Source organism: Phyllostomus discolor, chromosome 4, assembly GCF_004126475.2.
Source record: "Phyllostomus discolor isolate MPI-MPIP mPhyDis1 chromosome 4, mPhyDis1.pri.v3, whole genome shotgun sequence".
Lineage (NCBI taxonomy): Eukaryota > Metazoa > Chordata > Mammalia > Chiroptera > Phyllostomidae > Phyllostomus > Phyllostomus discolor.
The window spans coordinates 138,810,632-138,830,439 of NC_040906.2; the positions used below are offsets into that span (position 1 = coordinate 138,810,632).

The following is a 19,808-nucleotide window of genomic DNA, read 5'->3' on the forward strand; positions in this document are numbered from 1 at the left end:
TTTCTTTCATTATTTTTTCAAATAGATTTCCAATTTCTTGCTCTTTCTATTCACCTTCTGGTATTCCTATGATGTGAATGTTGAAATGCCTGAAGTTGTCCCAGAGGCTGTTTACACTATCCTGCTGGTTCTGTGGCTCTGTGGCAGGGAAGGTGCAGAAAAGGGACAATGGCCTCTGCCTGCCTTTCTGTCTGGGAGAAAGCTGTTCCCCAGCTCTCACCTTGATGTCAGACATTTCAGTTCCTCCTTGTATGCCACTTGTGACTTTCGAGCTGCTACCCCAGTGCTGGAGCTCAGAGTGGGTGAGTCTGTGGGGTGAGTCTGTTCATAGTAAGTTCGTGTGTGGGTTCTTTATGAGGAACTGCTTGGGACTACAGAAGTTTCTTCCACCAACTCAATCCCTGCTGGTTTTCACAGCCTGAAGTTATGGAGATTTATCTTCCTGGCACTGGAACCCTGGGCTGGAGGGCCTGGTGTGGGGCTGGGACTCCTTGCTTCTGGGATATCCCTCCCAAATATTTATCTACCACACATGGATGTGGGACTAGTCTGTTCCACATCTCCAAACCTCCTACCAATCTGAACGGATGTGGTTTATTTAATTCTGTAGTTGTGGAACTTCCATTCAACTTGATTTCTCACAGTTCTGAGTGATGATTGTTCTATAATTTAGTTGTAGTTCTGATGTGGTTGCGCGAGGAGGCAAGTCATGTTTACCTATGCTCTGGATTTGTTACACTATAATTAAGGTTAAAATTTTCAATCAACTTACCAAAAAAGTAGAAGACATAAGTCCAATTCATATAGAAGCAAATTATTCCAGAAAGAGGAAGAGAAATTACTGTCCCAAGCTGTGCTCCTGGAATAACAACAAAGACTTTGTAAACTCTTCAGAGAGATGAATAGAGGGACAAGTTACAGTTTAAAGAAGATGGGTAACAAATAATGGAGAAGAGAAGGAATGATTCAGATCCTACAAGGGCTAAATTAGTCACATGTAAAATACAAACAACCTATTTTCTTAAGGAATCATTTACTAAAAAACCTACAACATGTAAAATGTATATGTTAATATGTAGTTCCATTAACCGCTATGTAGTTATTGATGAATTAGAAGGCATCAATCAATATAAGACCTAATAAATGCTACATGTGTTAGAAATTAGGTATCTGGGGTTCAAAGATGGTTTCTAAGGCTGATAAACATGACCTAGAGTAGAATGCTTGATGAAATAAGAATAAAGCTTTTATTTTTTTATTTTATTTTTTTAAGATTTTATTTATTTATTTTTAGAGAGGGATGGGAGGGAGAGAGAGAGAAACATCAATGTGCAGTTGCTAGGGGTCATGGCCTGCAACCTAGGCATGCACCCTGACTGGCAATCGAACCTGCGACACTTTGGTTCGCAGCCCGTGCTGAATCCACTGAGCTACGCTAGCCAGGGCTTAGAATAATTTGCCCCCAATATATTAGGAGCAATTATTTCAGATAAATAAATAATAAAATTCATTTTAACCACCAAACACAAGACATCTTAGTTTGTATGGTAGAGCTAAAATAATCAGATATTGTTTCTTGGCTCAAGTTTTGGTCTTACTACCACATTTTAGAAAGTGTTAAATGTCACAGAGCAATATGAATTTTCAAATATGAGACAGATTTCCTCTGACTTTCAGAGGTCAGGAATAGATGTAAGAAGCAGCAATGGACTTTGAAAAGATAGGTAAGAAGATACAGAGGGTGCTGTAACAGGCTGAATAAAGGAATGAAAGCAGGAAAGCAGAGAGTAGGTTTGAGAACTTCATTTAGGTAAAGGAAGGAATAGGAAATAAGAGCTGGAAAAATAAGTCCAATGGTTACTGAATATCTACTCCATGCCAGGTACTATGTGCCAGGGCATAGGCCAGTTGAAATGAAGTAGAACTGTTGACTACTAGTTCAAGTTTAGCCTGTATCCAATAGGAAAAGGGGAACAAAAGATGGTACCTCCTCTTGAACTTAATATCATATTTCTCATGTCAATCTCTACCCAGCTGCAAGAATCATCTTAATATATAAACTGGTTTATGTCTTTCTCTGGATTAGAAACCTCTGATGTCTCCCCATTCTATTTTTGAAAAAAATAATCCTCATTCTTTCCTGTAGTTTGTGAGAGCTGATGTTATCTGGCTCTTGCCTATTTCTCTAGGCTCTTATGCTATATTTCTTATATTCATTATGTTTTAGCCACCTATAGTGTTTTCATTTCTTTGAACCCTTATATATTTTTTGCCTGAGAGCCCTCGTGCATGCTGTTCTGATAATCTGGAATGCTCTTTGCATGACTAGTTCATTCTTATCCTTTAAATTTTAGCTAATAAGTCACCACAGAGAGGCCTTTCTGAACCACTGTGTAAAAGCAGTCAGGTCAAACAGTTTTAATTCAGTTAATGTAAGAAAGGCTAGAGTTCTTGTGTAATCTGGTAAAATTATAATTCACATATAAAGCTCATGCTATCTCACTTATAGATCAAAATGATGGCAAATAAATGTGTAGAAAAAAGATATATGAAGAGAAGGGGTGAGAGTCATGATGTGTGAATTAGACGATAAAATTAGAAAGCACAGCTTAAAAGGATAAGTGTTTAATTTTCCAGCCATTGTATCTTTTAATAAAACATAGCATTCTCTATACCAGAACATGAAAAGTCAACATTTTTTAAATAAATGATGGCAGATGAAGAAAATGGCATTAGTTAATAAAGTCACATTGCTATATACAGTTGAGCCAAATAAAAAAGTTAATAATAAAGTTATACCCCAAAACTTAATTTTTCCCCAAAGAGGGCATCTCACAGTGTATGATTCTGGAGTGCAGACACTTTTTCTCCAAGGTTGATATGTACATAACAAGTGATAGCAGACACTTTTATAAGAATAGTTATCTCACCTGCATATGAAATACTAAGAAGCTTGCTTCTTTCAAGAGGGGGAGACCAAGAAGACCACATGGCATGCATGGCCGGAAATGTAACACCCTGAGGAGGGAAAAAGTATATTTCTGATGAAATATAAGGTAGTTTTGTTAATGTTTTAAGTTGTGTTGAATTTTATTGCAAGAGAAATTTCTGGATAAAGATCAAACTGAAATCAGGTTCCATGAAGTGAGATGTCTTCACAACATTAAGTGAAAATACTTTATAATGAAGTACTTTCAAAATCTGAACAAAGATTTGTGGATTCTGCCAGCTGGTGTGAAGACTAAAGTAAGGGTTACAATAGATCTAAAAGAATGTACTGAATGATGACAAAGTATTCTAAAGGTTAATTTTACTCATTCACGTTATTAGTGAGCTGAACGAAATGGGAATGTTACCTGTATATAACTTTGAAAAATATTGAGCTAATACTGTGGGATACTGTAAGAAATTCAAATTGATCTTAATTGACAAGAAAAATGGTCTGAAAAAAAATGAATTCAATCACAGTGTTTATAGTCTTTTTTTTTTTTCCTTTCTGGGATAACTAGTCTAGTAAATGCTAATTATGATATGGAAAGGTAATGGAGCAGTGGAGGCTGGAGGCTCACAGAGACTTGGGAGAGGAGGAAATGCTACAGGACAATGTGACCGAATAGGCTGTGGTAGATTCAAAGCAGTGTGGGTTCACGGCCCTTCTTCATCACTCTCTAACTCTGTAGCCTCAGTTATTCTTCCTGAACTTCAGTTTCTTTGTATTTAAAACAGGGATAATACTCCCTATCTTGCATGATTGTTGTAAAAATAAATTGCAGCTAGTGCTATTATTAATGGAGAGAATACATGCTTTAATACTTTGTGGTTCCTGCTGATTCTTTCCAAAAGAAAGAAAGAAGAAAGAAAGAAAGAAAGAAAGAAAGAAAGAAAGAAAGAAAGAAAGAAAGAAAGAAAGACCAATAGAAACAAAAATGATTTAGGTAGCATTCCAAATTGGTAAGAATCTGTATCATTGAGCAACAGAAGTCATTATAGAATAAATATTTAGATGTTTGGAAATGTCCACAGAGATTGTTAAAATTTTTATTATAAAACCTAGGGACAATGTAGGTATATTTATGGTGGATCAGATGCTAGAGATGAAAGATGCTGACCTAAGTTTATGGATGAGGAAATGTACATGTGATATATATTGAAGGAATAAAGAAAGACGAACAAACCTAAGAACACAACTTAAATTCTATTCAGAAATAAAGCAGTTACTTGAGATAGTAAAAGTAATACAATCAATATACTATAACGCTAAATCAGTGGCATAAATAGACAGTATGATAAAATATGGAAGTATATGCAGCAAAGAGATTCAATATCTGCAATACAGGAAATATACCACAATTAAGTATAACTAACTCAGCAAGGAGAAGAGAAATCTGGTAATATGGGGGCAGTTTTTATTGTCAGGAAGGATTTATTTAGTACACCTCTATTTGATAAGGACAAAATAAGAATCTTCAGATGACTGATCAAAGCTTAAATTTAAATAGTACTTAGAAATATCCAAAGTATTCTAGCAATCATTATCCAACTTGAGCTGTGACTAAATATGGGGCAGGTATCTTAGTCTGAATTTTAAAAAATGATGGAACCGAGGCCTAGAGATTAGGACTTACTGAATACTTTCACAGTGAAGCTGTTATTCAAATTCTGCTTTTATGACTCCAGTTAGTGGCTTTCCCAAATAGCATAATATATTACTATTACTACCTAAAATAACCTTCATGCCCTACACCAAACCCAGAGGCCACTATTTTTCTTGGTTTAAAAAAGTGTTAAGAGAGAGCAAACTACATCTATGCCTTGGTTTCACAGGTAGAAGTTCGAAGTTAGAAACAAAAGGAGATCATTATTTAAAGATGAAGGTACATATGATGAAATGCAAAGGAGAAGTGGAAAGGAAAAAAGATAAGGAATTAAAAATTTTTAAAATGATAAAAGTGTTGGGGGGAGGAGAAAAAGAAGACATAAAATAGTAACAATTCTAAAAGGAACAAAAAGACCAGAAGAATCACAAAACCAAAGAAAGTTATATAAAATATAATATGTCTCTAAATTAGGGGATCAGAAAAAAAGAACAAATGATAAAGAGGAAGTTATTTCAATAGCAACAAATTTAAAAGAAAAGACAATTCAATAATCTACTGTATAACATGCGTTTTAGATTTTGTGCAATCAATGACACAGCAGAGATAAACTGTGGCAAAAGTTCAGGAGATCTGTCTTAACTTTTTTAATAGTGTTTTGTTTTCTTGTCTCCTGTAATAAGAGAGTAGGGAGAGCTGTGAAATGTCTCCTGGAAAATGTTTTCTCTACTTTTTGAGTAAAGCTGTCAATTTCAGGGTGCTCCCACTCCAGACTTTATTGACCACAAAAGAAATCTACTCAAGTTAAAAAATAAATCCCTATTATCTTCCAGTATCAATTTTTGGTTTATGTTCATACCAAAGAATGATATCTGTCAGAAGACAAGAAAGCGATATAGGGTAAGAAGAAAAACAGAAGACAAAAAAAATTACCTCTCCTAGTCCTTCTAGTGCTCTGAGCACAATGAGAGCTCCAACTCCAAAATCTGCAGCAATGGGAGTAAACAGGGTGAAGACAGCAGTGCCAAGGATCCCAAATCCTAGCAGTAGTTTCCCCCCCACTTTGCTGGCAACATATCCTCCAGGAATCTGTGTGATGATGTAGCCATAAAAAAAAGAACCGAGAATCCATCCTTGAGTTTCTGCATCCCATTGGTACCTTTTACCCTACAAAGAGTAGAAGGAAAAAAAAAATCCAACCCTTTAAGACCTTGATTAAACAGCTCCTTTATCTTACTGGCATGTAAGTATATAAAAATGTACAATAATTCTGAACCACTGTTTTAGACGGAAGCACATACAACTTTCTACAAGGTTGGTTGAGTCACCATGATACAGACATGCAGTCTCTAGAAGTGAGTGGAAGGTAACTGTAAATCAAAAACTACACAAAGGCTTGTTATTATATGAAACTAGACTGCAGGATAAGTTGCAGAGGCTTTGTAATGACCATGACCAAGAAGGCTCAAAAAGGAGGCACAGGCTTAATTCAGAAAGCTACTAAGTAGGAGGATACTGTAATGGCTCAGTCATGCTTTGAGGCCAGGCCTGGGTTCCAGGCTAGCTCTGTTACTTACTGGACTTACGTTCTGGGAAAATTAAATGAAAAAGGTATGTAAAATAAGGCCAGATACATACTAAGTGTTCACTTAATGGTGACTATTAGATAAATATAGATCATTAATATCTCCACATTTCAGACCAAGCATTTGAATGAACAAGAATTTAAACCAAGCCACAAACTTCATGTGACTAGAAAATGTCTTTTAACTAGCAGGAGCACATAGTAAGGTAATAATGAACATTTGGTAACTGATCTGAAAAACTGACATCTTTAATACACGTAGCTGTATGACGGAGCCGACATGTCAATAATCATTTGAGGATTTCTTTTTAGTGAGGCTGATGAGGATAAGTAGCTAGAGCAACAAAAGCACTTGCCAAAGGGAAAGATACAAAGCAAATCCTAATTGTCCTTATTTATGGTACCAATCTGTAGCTTATTTGTATAATTCTAGAGACTTAGTTATACAATTATACATCATAGGTTGGAGTGGTGAAAAGTGGGTGATATGTACCCAAATATGTATTTAGCAACATTATTTAAGTCAAATATAAAGATTTTTGATATCATTATTTTGTACATGTGCTTTTTTGGGCCGAAAAACCTCTTCCCTGCTTGAATGCTCTTGCTTATACTGGCAGAGGAGACTCACCCAAGTGTGATCTGACTCCTTTGTGAGCACTGAAAATGGATGAAAATATACTCATAAAAAAAGACACCAGGCTTTTCTCCCTGTACTGTCTCCCTGTGTGATAAGCAAAATAAAATACAGTCACGTGCCACATAATGACATTTCAGTCAATAATGGAACACATACAGGATAGTCGTATCCTATGATTATAATGGAGCTGAAAAATTCCTACCACCTAATGACACTGTAGTGCAACACATTACACAAACACTTAACATCGTGTTACAATTGCCTACAGTATTTAACATGGTAACATGCTGTACAGGTTATAGCCTAGGAGCTGCAGGGAGAACTTGCCACCCCAAAATATTTCTATTTAGCATAAGGATTACTTTAGGATGGTCAATTGTATTTTAAACAGCAGATATGGGAGAAGCTCTGAAAACCAAGTAGAAGTCATCCTCTTAAAAGACACTTAGATCTGCAAGATCTGCTATTTGAAAGGATGTTTCCCTCTCTCTACCTGGAAGGTGGGGGATGACCTCGTCTCTAAAAGCTCTAATCGATAAAGAAGAAAATGACTTAAATCTCCACAACAAACTTACTCTTGTTTACTGAGCTTTTCCTTTTATTCTGACAAACAAGCAAACGTTCTACAAGGTAGTTGAGCCACCATGATCAGGCATGCAGTTTCTAGAAGTAGGTAAATGGAAAATAACTGACTTCCCAGGTCCCCAACATTTTCTTTTGTCTTCATCTGAAGGTGGTATTTAAGGTGGTGGCTCCAGTCATTTTGTCAAGTAACTCAGTTTTCCTGGGTCTCTCCCACGTATAAAGGAAGAATACATGTTATTAAACTTCTGTTTTTCTCCTGTTAATCTGGATTTTATTACAGATATGTCTAGCCAAGAACCCATAAAAGTGGAGGGAAAATTACTTTTCCTCCCCTATACTGCAATAGCCGTATAGTTTAGGTGTGTATTAGGCTATACTATCTAGATTTGTGTAAGTGCACTCTGTGATGTTCACAAGGGTTCTCAGAATGAACCCTTGTCATTAAGTGGCACATGATTGTATTTAAAGTGTTTAAAACTCAATTCTCAACAAATGATGAACACACACTTATCAATTCTACTATAACATGAGGCAGGCAAAATGACTTAAGTAACTTAGCTTTAGGCTTGTATAAATTTTGGAAAAGAATGTCCTAAGAAATTGCTCTGATCTTATTTTTCAGTCTGTAGTTGAGATTATCTAAACTTTCTTGAAATAGTAGCCTTTATAAGTAAAATAGCTGTTAAGTAATAGCATTACAAAAGCTATTTAGCAATATCTTAAACAATCAAACTTTCTGGTGTGAGGGAAGAAATTTTCTCCTACCCTCTGGGTTCTTTGGCCAGTCTAATAATTAGATGTACATGGAAAGATTAACAAGAGAAAATAACCAAATTTAATTATGTAGGTGTGGGAACCTACATACATGAGAGAGTCAGAGACCCCACATACCTTAGAGGTTCAGAAACATACAGAGAAAATGAAGTATATATGACCTTCTGAACTAAAGAAAAGGTAAGGCACCTAGGGGGAGGAAAGTCACTGCAGAACAATTAGAAGCGCAGATGTTCAGTAATTAGATGTCTGCCCTGGTTATTTCTGGTAATAACTCATTATAGGCAAAGGCCCCTAATTTAAATTCTTTAAGGGAGAGGTAAAAGTTTCTCACAAGAGTGCAACTCAAAATAATTTACACACAAAAATGGCGCATCTTGGGATGGCCTGTTCTGAATCCCTTCAGTCCTGCCTTTGAAACTTCCTGAGAAGTTATGCATTATAGAAGCTAGGTTGATAGATTGTTCCATATCTCATTAAACTAGTCTCTTAGTCTTTCAGTTTAATTAAACAGTTGTATCTAATTTCAGAAGCCAGTGGTACAGGTGGGTTCCAAAGTTAGGCCTATGGTGCAAACAATCAGGTATTTAAGAGATATCCTTATGGAAACAGAAGAACAATAGTTAATGATTTAGCAGACTATTAATCCCAGTTTCTGAGTTCTGAAGGCAGACAGTCAAGAAGATTTCTAGATGTCTGGCTTGAATCATTTTCAGATGGGGTGAAGATTAGTGACAGTCAGTGACAATTTGATAGATTTCTCCTGGTTTGAGGTTTGAATGTGTCTGGTGATCTTTCTGTAATAGGCACAACCATATATAAGCTGTTGTGGTAATTTCTCTGAAGTTTATTTACATCCAGTTGTCCAACTTTAGCTCTCATGGCTTTGGGAAAAGGGCAGTTTTACTTCTCATTGGTCTCAAGTCACAGGGCTTTGAACTGCTTCTACAGTTGCCTTTCTGGTTTCGCAGATTTGTAAGAAGATAGGGACAGTTATTCACTTTTTAAAATTATATTTTATTGTTTATGCTATTATAGTTGTCTGGTTTTTTTCACCCCCTCTATCAACCCCCCAACTCCTTCAGGCAATCCCCACACTGTTATCCACGTCCATGGGTCATGCATATATGTTCTTCAGCTACTCTTTTCCCTATGCTGTACTTTGCATCCCCATGACTATTTTGTAACAACCAATTTGTACTTCTTAATCCCTCCAACCTTTTTCACCCATCCCCCCAACTCCCTCCCATCTAGTAACCATCAAAATGTTCTTTGTATTTATGATTCTGTTTCTGCTCTGCTTATTCTCTTTTTTTAGAATTGTTGATAGATATGTATTTATTGCCATTTTATTGTTCATTTTTTGATCATCTTCTTAAGGAAGATCCTTAAGCATCTCATATGATACTAGTTTGAACTCCTACTTTGATGAACTCCTTTAGCTTTTTCTTGCCTGAGAAGCTCTTTATCTTCCCCTCAAATTCTAAACGATGGCTTTGCTGGGTAGAGTAATCTTGGTTTTAGGTCCTTGTTTTTCATCACTTTGAGTATTTCTTGCCAATCCATTCTAGTCTGCAAAGTTTCTTTTAAGAAATCAGCTGACAAGTCTTATGATGTGTCTTGGTGTGGGCCTTTTTGGGCTCATCTTGTTTGAGACTCTGTGCTTCTTGGACTTGTATATAACACCAAATTTAGGGAAGTTTTCTGTCATTTTTTCAAATAGGTTTCCAACTTCTTGCTCTCTCTTATCCTCCCAGCACCCCCATGACATTAATGTTGGTATGCTTGAAGTTGTCCCAAACACTGTTCATACTATCCTCATTTTTTTTATTGTTTTTCTTTCTTGCTGTTCTGATTAGTTGTTTTTGCCTTATAGTCCAAATTGCTTTCTTATATTCTGATTCTTGGCCTCATTCACTGCACTGTTGAGTCCCTAAAAATTGTTCTTTATTTCAATTAGTGTATCCTTTGTTTCTGACTGGATCTTTTTTATACTGTTGAGGTCCTCACTAAGTTCCTTGAGCATCCTTAAAATCAGTGTGTTGGACTCTTCATCTAGTAGATTCCTTGTCTCCATTGTTTAGTTCTTTTTCTGGAGTTTTAATCTGCTTTTTCATTTGGGCCATGTTTCTTTTTCTCCTCATTTTGGCAGCCTCCCTGTGTTTGTGTCTATGTATTAGGTAGAGCTGCTGCATCTCCCAGGCTTGATAGAGTGGCCTATTGTAGTAGATATTCTGTAGGGTCCAGTGGCACAGCCTCTGCTATTACCCAAGCTGGGTACTCAAGGTATGCCTACTGTGTGAACTGTGTACAGCCTTCTGTTATAGTTGAGCCTTGATTGCTGTTGGCACATCCAAGGTCAGCCAGTAATTGTGTTCTGTCGAGGGTCACACAGCATTAGCTACAAAGCAATTTGCAGATGGCTCCTACTTGTGTTGGGCTTGGAGGTACCCAGGAGAGGCCCAGCTGTGAACCATGGCTAGCTGCTGCTACTGCTGGGTTTGGAGCCACTTAGTGAGAGGTATGGGGCCTGCTAAAGCTAGGTGCTGCTTGGTTGAAAAAATTAAGAAAACTCTGAAGCATGGGCTAAGATAAGACATTCATATAGAAAAGCCACTGGAAACAGCTTGTGTGGGCCCAAAAGTTGGCTGAGGCAGGGCCAACTTTTTGGGAATCACCAGGTTGGGGCAAACAGTATGAGCCAGGTCGATGGAGTCTCAGATATGGTCCCCACCTGCCAGCTCTGTGACTGTGTGGGGAGGGACAATGGACTCTGCCAGCACTTTTATCTGGGAGAAAGCTGTCCCTTCTCCCCCACCCCTGCTGCCAGCTCTAGCCCTTATGACTGATGCTGGACAATTCAGTTTTTCCCCATATGTCTCTGATGTCTTTCAATCTACTGCTCCCGTGCTGGATTTCAGAGGGAGTGAGTCCAAGTAAATTTGTGCATGGGCCCTTTAAGAGAACTGCCTGAGACTCTAGCAGTTTATGTCTTCCACAACCTCAATCCCTACTGGTTTTTACAGTCAGAAGTTATGGAGACTTCTCTTCCTGGCACTGGAACCCTGGGCTGGGAAGTCTAGTGTGGGGCTGGGACCCCTCGCTCCTGAGATATCCCTCCTGCTTTTTGATCTGCCACATATGGGTGTGGACCAGCCTGTTCCACATCTCTGCCACTCCTATCAGTCTCAGTGCGGTTTCTTCCTTAATTCTGTAGTTGGTTTCTTCTTTAATTCCATAGTTTTAGGACTTCCATTCAGCTTGATTTCTGATGGTTCTAAATGATGGTTTTTCCATGGTTTAGTTATAATTTTGATGTGGTTGTTTGTCTGAGAAGGCAACCATGTTTAATCATGCCACCATGTTTACTGTAAATCAGGACGGTTATTCTCAATTCCTCAAGGAACTGTGTTGTAACTTAAGTGACAACTATGTCTTCCTAATTTGCTTCTTTCCCTCTAAGAATATATTTTTATTTTAGATTAGGAGAGGAAGCTTTTTGTTTTAAAAATTCCTGTCAGGTTTTGAATCTCTAGCTTCCAATTTTGTCAAATTTCTGATTAAAAAGTTTCAAGTTTTTTTGTTGGGTTTCAGCTGGAACAAACAGTAAATATTTCTGGCAGTAATAAACAATACCATGGAATTACAGGTGTTCAGACAGGCCCCCCCAAAATGTGCCTTGGAATGTGAATTATTTTGAGCTGAAGACAATTAAGACCCTGCAGGCTCATGAGAAATTTTACCTCTCCCTGAAAGAACTAGGGGACTTGCCCATAATGAGTTACCACCAGAAATAACGTTTTATGACCTATCTATAGAGCAGAGCAAATTTCTAATTTCTAAATATCTGCTCTTCTTACAGTCCTGCAATGATGTTTTGAAACCCCCAGGGCACCTCACCTCATCCTTAGCTCAGAATGCCATATATGCCTCATTTTAACTTTCTGTCCCTGAAGCTATCATGTGTGTAAGGTTTCTCACTCTCTCATACATGTGGGAATCCCATGTGCACGTATGTTTTAAATTTTGTTATTTTCTCTTGTTAATCTGTGTCATGCCTATTTGGTTATTAGGTCAGCCTAAAGAACCAGCAGAGTAAAGTTTCTTCCTTCCCCACAGACTGAAGAGGATGTAAAAGTCATTGCCTCCTGGAGTCATTCCCTTTGATAGTTAAAAGAAAGAACTGACAGCTTGCATGTCCCAGGCAGGAAAAAAGCCACCCCAATCCCTTAGGACACAGGCAATAGCTATTCCTAGGGAAAAAAAGGATCAATGACCAATTGGTCTGGATTTGGAAGGAAGGAACAACATGAAATTTTATTTCCCTCTCTCACTGGGCTCATGAGGTAAATCATTTACAAAAACTTTTGAGCATCTTCTCTGAGTTTAAGAATTCTAGGTACCTTTTATCTTTTTAATTTTTCATTAGCTCTTTCCAACAATCATTCAATGAATACATAGGGCATTCTGAGCTAAAGATGAGGGGAGGCACCTTTGAGCTTCACAGGAGAGGAGGTCACTGAAGAAGGATAGAACAGATGTTCAGTAATTAGAAGTTTGCTCTCCCCTACAGACAGGTCATAAAAAGTTACTTCTGGTGATAACTCTTATTATGAACAAGGCCCCTAATTTAAGTTTTTAAAGGGAGAAGTAAAAGTTCCTTGTGGGTTCACAGGGTCACAACTACCTTCAGCTCAAAATAATTCACATGCCAAAGTGGCACATCTTGGGGAGGCCTGCTCTGAATCCCTTCACTGGAAGGTCAAACAGGTTTTTCCAAATTTTCTTCAAGGATGATATGTTTATAGAGGAAATGGACAAACAACTTTTCAGACAGCACAGCAGCAATAGCTAGAGTTATAAGTTTACTGTCCAACCAGTTTCTGGAAAGACACAGATAAAGTGATTCAGAATTTACATGAAGAAGTGTTTTGTTTTTTTTTTTTAATTGGATGAAGAAAGATCTTTCAGTATGTTTACCTGGCTATATTTTAGAATTAAAATTGTTTGCTTAAAAAACAGTACTTACCGTTTGATTATGAAGAACCTGATTGGAAGTAGAATGCTCTGCACACTCCTTAGAAGTTTTATTATCTGCCGAAGTTGTATTTGAATCTACCATATCCACTAAGGCGACACTCAGATTCACACGTAATGCATAGAGAACGAAGAAACCAAAAAAGGACAAAACTGCTAAGTTGTAACGAACAGAGCAGCATACTGGAGCTGAAATAAAGTTTGGGGAAAAACTTTCATTAAAAGAAAAAGTTAGAAGATATTGTCTAAATTACTCAAAATGTTAATTTTGGAATGTACATAAATTATTAAATCATGAATATTTTTCTGAGATGATTATCAGATTAAGCATATCTAAACACACTTGTCAAAAATAATTTGTTCCTGGTATCTGTGGTTTTGATAAATGTTCAACACATGAGAGCTTGCACTGTAAGGGTTTCTTAAAGCATAGAGGCAATAGCTTTGTCAACTTTTCTCAGAAAAAGTTCTAGTCCAGAGTCAATACTGAACCCCTACTTCCTGTTGGCTGGCAAAAATATAAGAAAAATAAGTAAGGGGGTTTAATGGCATCACTATTTCTAAAAAAAAAATCTAAAACATAGCCAATAAGCCCTTGAGTACTCATTACAGCACAGCATGTATGCTCCTGACTACAGATCGGTAGCCACCACATTGTAAATGTAGTACAGCACAAAAAATGTACTGCTAATTTCATGCTGGGTGTGAAACCCTTCTTGATAAATTTCTTACCTTGAAACATATCCTTAGAAGCTGCAATTGAATCAAAAGTCATGATTCAATGACTTTTGGCTCTCCTAAACTAAATGTATTTAAGAATCCAGAAGCAAATTTTCAGAATCTGTGACAGTTGCTCAGTTGATCATGCTTAAAAGGCCCATAGCAAAAAGGGAAATAAGTGCATGTACCACAATGATTAAAAAAAAAAGGAGCCAGTGAAAGAAGGATCACGTGAGAGGAGTCTGACCTATTTTTAACTCCAATGGTAGGCTTATGCACTATTTTCTCTTTTTTTCTTCCTTAATTGAGTTGCATAATGGGGTGAGGAAATGGGATTCAGGAAGAGTGATTGACTCCTTAGTGACAAAAAGAACTGGCTAATCCAGGTCTTACACCTTTAAGTTTGGTGAACACAGAGTGTTTGATAACTATCTGTCTAAAGATACGAATATCTATTTCATTTGGTAATGATAAGTATATACATATGTTTTCACCTATTCAGGAATCCTGTTGTTTTTACTGACCTAACATCAAACAAGAATATATGTTTCAGAGTACCAAGGTTTTGGTACTGATTCAGACTGATGGATTCATACAGAAACATTAATGAATAGGGCACAACTATGTTTAGGTATATGGTAATATACTACAATTCTAATTTTTCCATAAGCTCTCACACACTTAAACAACTGCTATCATTTTTCCTCGGCACAAGATATACATCTTTTAACAGAGAACTTTTCATTTGGCATCTTGACTTCTTTTTTAGGAGTAGAGCTAGCAGAATTATGGCACTGCTGCCAGTTAGGTCCAGACCCAGGAGAGATGCATTTCTAAGGCTCTATTCATACTGTCTCTGTTACCAGAATCTAGACACATTTGTTCTCTGCTTCAACCAAGTGGGCAGTGGTCCAGTTAAGGAGAGTTTGAATACTGCAAGGCATGTTTAATAGGAGAACATATTTATTTTTCAATCCTCATCCAAGGAGATGTTTATTGATTTTATTTTTTATTTGTTTATTGACTTTACAGAGAGAGAGGAAGGGGGAGAGAGAAACAACGATTGGTTGTTGTAAGTGCTCCGACTGGGGATTGAATCTGCAACCTAGGTATGTTCCCTGAGCAGGGAATTGAACCTGCAACCTTTCGGCCTACAGGAGGATGCTCCAACCGACTTAGCCACTCAGCTGGGGCAAGAGCACATTTATAAATCATCATTTTTGTCTCGGACAATAATAGAAGGAGTCTGATGAATACTCATAATTTTGACAAATTTGGGTTATTAGAATGTGCTACTTTGAGTAATTTGAAGAAAGAAAAATCTAGATTTATATACAGTCTGCTTTGCCAACATACAAACTTCATCATCTATGTCAGCAGAGGAGTGACAAGACCTGATTTATGGTTTAAAGAGTTGGTTCTCTGTTTGCTGTGTGGAGATTACAAAGGGAAGTTTGAATGGGGGCAGGGGACACAGAGTCAGGGAGATTACTGAAGGGACTATTGTAGTTTTCCAGGTAAGAGATGAAGGTGGCTTAAACTAGAGCAAAGCAGAGGCAATGGAGGAAAATGGGCAGATTTGAGATAAATTTAAAGGAAGACTGGCAGTCCTTCCTATGTATTAGATGTGGGAGTGAGGAAAAGGGAGGAATGAAGTTATTAATTATTCTCCGACCCTAAATTTGTAATGTTTTACTCTATTCTATCCTTATTCGCAGTTACCTTATTTTACTATATGTTATTAGTTTCTCCCTACATGTTGCTTGAGTTGGAATCTGATATACCTCATCATATGAATAATATGTGAGGCTAGAAGCTTGGGAAGCAAAGGAAAGGTATGTAAAATGATTTCAAATTTTTAGTGATATTACTGAAAATATGACCTAGAAGTTATGGATCAGGCAACTTTAACTTTTGGGGGCTCATTCAATAATAAGAAAATAAAAAGCCAACACAGATGCTACAAAGTATACAAATATGAGGTTTTAAGAAATATTAAAAATAGATGGCTACTATCTTTATAAAAATGGTTGTTGATTACAAATCAGTCAGAAAAATTTTATTTCATAAAAGTATAGCAATAAACCAAAATGTGCCTGTGAATTTGGATAATGTTTGAAATTGGTTCACAAAAGCACGCCTGCATGATGAAAAGAGATGGCATCCATTAAGCATCTGACGCATTGAAATCAAGTTCAAAGGAATATCATGCTTGCATAACAAACAGAGCACCCATCAAAACAAATATCAGCTTCTCAAATAGGGTTTAAATTTAGGAGTGGGTGTAGCTGAAAGAACACAGGCTAATTTACAGTGAGGCAGACCTGGAAATGAACTTCAGTTCTGATTTTCACTTGCTGTGTACCTTTGGGGAAGTTACTTAACTTTTCTTTCTAAGTTTTCTCGGCTTTAAAATGAGGCAATCACCATATACCTCACTGGGTTTTGTGTGGAGTAAATGAAGTACTGTAGAAGCAGTATAGTAGGCATCCAGTAAAAGTGAGTTCCTTTCCTGTTGATGCTGGAGAAAGTTATATCAATAAGATAAAGTGCCCCAATGTGTGTGTGTGTATGGGAGTCAGGGAAGTCCTCTTGGAGAAAGTACACATGCACTGAGTCTTCACTAATGAGCAAAAAAGTCACCAGACAGGTTAGAGGAGGTATAAGAATGCAAACAAAGACAGCAGTATGTACAGAAGTATGGAAATAAGAAAGGCAAGCACAGGGAGAGCAGGAAACTTCAAATGATTTAATGTGGCTGGACTATGGTACTGTAGTAACTGAGTGGGATAGCAGGTATTGAGTTTAATAACAAAAAGTAATAGCTAATGCTTATTGAGTATTTACTAGGTACTTCTCCAAGTGTATTGGCCTATATAAGGGTTATTATAAAGATTAACTGAGTTGGTACATGTAAAATACTTAGAACAGTGCTTAGGACATAATAACCTTCAATAACTCTGAACTGTTATTAATTATTATTATTGCCTTTTTTTGGATAGTAAGAATTGAGGTCATTTGTTAGGAATTTAAGTTATTTCTCATTTGTGGGAGATTATGTATTGAGAAAAGAAGTCAGAAGTTGTTGAGGAGAGTAGGGGTATGAAGTTCCCAGTGAAACATACAGGATTGCCAAGTGAGTAGATACCCATACAAAATTGGTGGGAATAATCTGCCCTAGTGTGTGACTTTGAAGAATTGCACACCTGTGCTCAGAAGTAGGCACTACGAAAGAAGACAGGACACTGAGATGGAGGCGATGACAAAACACAGGGCAGGGGAATTTGAAAGAACCAGCGAGAAAATAGTGTTGGACTGTGATTCTGACCCAACAAGACTGTGAAATGGAAAGGGCTAATGGTTTAGGAAAATGTACAATAAAATATGAAAGCTCTGTAAGGACAGGAGGGAAGGAAGTCATTAGACATGTAGGAGTCCAGAGAACTGAGGGAACAACTGGTGCTGGATGAAAAGTCACTCAAGATAATGGTAAGAAATAGAGTGTAGAAGATGGAGGGGTGTCAGATGGCAAGTGTTTGATGAATGAAGCAAAGTTCCAGGAAGTGGGTAGAAGACACAACAGTGTAGGGGAAAAGTGATGTAGCCCAAAGGCGTTGATGGTGGAGAGGTACTGGTCTAGAAGCATCAATGTGGAATAAGGAGGAGTCAATCTCATCAATTAACACTAGACAAGAGAAAGTGATTACTTCTTGAGAAAGCAGTGGAAAGTGACAGTGGGATTCCCAGAAGGCAGGTTTCTGTTGAAGCAAGGAGGTGTAAGTGGTGAGGCAAGACAGGAAAAACTGAAGGTGTTGGCATTTACTCCTTGTGGAAGGGTTTTCCAGTGGAGAGGTGTGGGCATAGGTGAGGGGCAAGAAAATAATGAACAGTGAAGGGCTGACTGAGCTGGAAAACCCATGGTGAGGGGAGCTGACCTGTGCAAAGAGGATGAGAGTGGGCACTCGACCAGTGATTCTACTTGGCAAGGGAATTGCATTAGAAAAGATTTCCTACCTAAATGGAGAAAATGTTTTGACTTTAAAAAGGTTAATGCTCAACTGGTCTTACCCTGCCTTGGTTAACTAATTTCTGATAAATTCTTATGTATTCCTAGCTCCCAAATTAATTCCTATTTAGGTAGAAGAAATATGAAAACGTTAAATTCCATTAAAATGGACTCATTTACTTTAATATTAACACTGATTATCACATGACCCAAAGCCATTTCCCTTCATCCTTCAATATGGTTGCTCTTTACCAGCATAGCATACCTTGTATTTAAGACTATATTCATACACAAAGCATATTTGTGAAACTCAATGTTGAGTAACTGAACCTTGGACATAAGCCACCCCTAAAAGAATAGTAGAGGTAAACAAACAAACAAACAAACCCCAAAACAAAATCAATGAAAGCACAGCATGCACTATTTTAAGCTAGAAAAATCACGGGTTGCTAAAGAGTGTGACAGTGAAAAATGGGCCCTCGTTTTATGGATTACAGCTTCTATGAGGAATCAAAGATCCAAATGGTCTTTATTTATGACAATGATTACGACGACAATAATAGTAACTAACACTGTGAGCCAAACTCTTTTCTAAGCACTTTCTATTAGCTTATTTAATCCTCACAAGAACTCTATGAATTAGGTGTATTATTTTCCCTCATTTATAGAGGAAAAAAGCATGAGAAGTTGGGTAATTGCAAAACTCACAAAGCTAGTCAGTGGGGCTGGGACTGGAAATTAAATTAGGCACTCTGGCTCCATACCCATGTTCTGCCCTTAAACACAAAGAAATGACTCAGAAGCCCTAAAGCTTACTTCTACAACATGAATGAGCTCATTTTTGGTGCAACAGTATTTTGAAAATCCACTTAATTAAATATAAGACACATCTCATTCATATAAAAGTAAACCTTCAACTGGTGAGGAATAAAGAATTTTTATGTGTGAGAGGGGAAGCTTTCATTTTCCTTACCTAATTCTCTCCCTTGCTTCTACCTAAATTAGGTAGAAAAATCTACAGATTTCCTGTTGTTTATGAACATTGGGTTCCTCTTCCCACATCGTTTCCGTGTGCATCTCTGAAACTCACAGGGCTAAGTACTAAAAGCAACTGCTTGAGAGGCAAACCACAGTAGGATTATTAGGAATTCTATCATGTCAACCCAAGAGGTATTACTTCTTAACATTATGCATAATTTAAAGCCATGTCCTCTTAATTGTGGTCAAGTGGGGAACTTTCAAATTTGGAAGGATCAAGTAAAAATGATTAAGCATTTTGCAAGTAGGAATTTCTCAAATATGACACAAGTGTGGCAGTGTTGTGTCAAGGAAGGAGGGTGGGACCAAAATCCAGAACTCTGACCTGAGTCCTTAATAGGGTTACATGTAATCCTTGGGAACTTAACTTCTTCAGCCCTTAGCTGTTTATGTATAAAAAGATGTGCTATCATATGGTAGGTGGTTTCTAAGGTCTTTTAAGTGCTGTCAAATTTTATGACTGACATTTTATCAGACCTTCTCTTCTGAAGTGAAAAACAATATGCTTAGGCATAGATAAGGTACAACTAATTTCATATCAGTTTGTTACAAAGCTAAGTAAAAGATAGATAAAAAGTATAGAAACATATTGGAAGAGAAATTTTTAGGACTGCTGAAGATTTACTCCTCAGCCATCAAACCTAAAAAAAACTAATTCTGAATTGTGGAGTTGTTTCCTGACGTGATGAATGCCCTTGAGCTGAACCTGGGCCACAATGGAGACTGCTTATAGCAACCCCCTCTCAGAGACTGTGTGATGGTGGCAGTCAGTGTAAATAAGCACCCCTCCCCTGCCTGCTACACACTGGCTCTTGGAATAGGTCATTG

The 19,808-nt window shown here is 37.4% G+C and overlaps 1 protein-coding gene across 3 annotated transcripts in view; it reads right to left on the reverse strand.

The window, feature by feature from the left end:
* SLC17A5 (solute carrier family 17 member 5) overlaps positions 1 to 19,808 on the reverse strand; it is a 62,537-nt gene that overhangs the window by 34,531 nt on the left and 8,198 nt on the right. The window contains exons 2-6 of one of the 3 annotated variants that reach the window (XM_036024357.1): positions 13,949 to 13,969; positions 13,209 to 13,405; positions 5,529 to 5,762; positions 2,931 to 3,018; positions 773 to 859 (exon numbers count right to left, since the gene is read on the reverse strand). In XM_036024357.1, the coding sequence (XP_035880250.1) occupies positions 773 to 859; positions 2,931 to 3,018; positions 5,529 to 5,762; positions 13,209 to 13,405; positions 13,949 to 13,969 (627 nt within the window). The remainder of the gene's footprint in view (positions 1 to 772; positions 860 to 2,930; positions 3,019 to 5,528; positions 5,763 to 13,208; positions 13,406 to 13,948; positions 13,970 to 19,808) is intronic. The other 2 variants (XM_036024358.1, XM_028509905.2) reach the window with 2 other exon arrangements.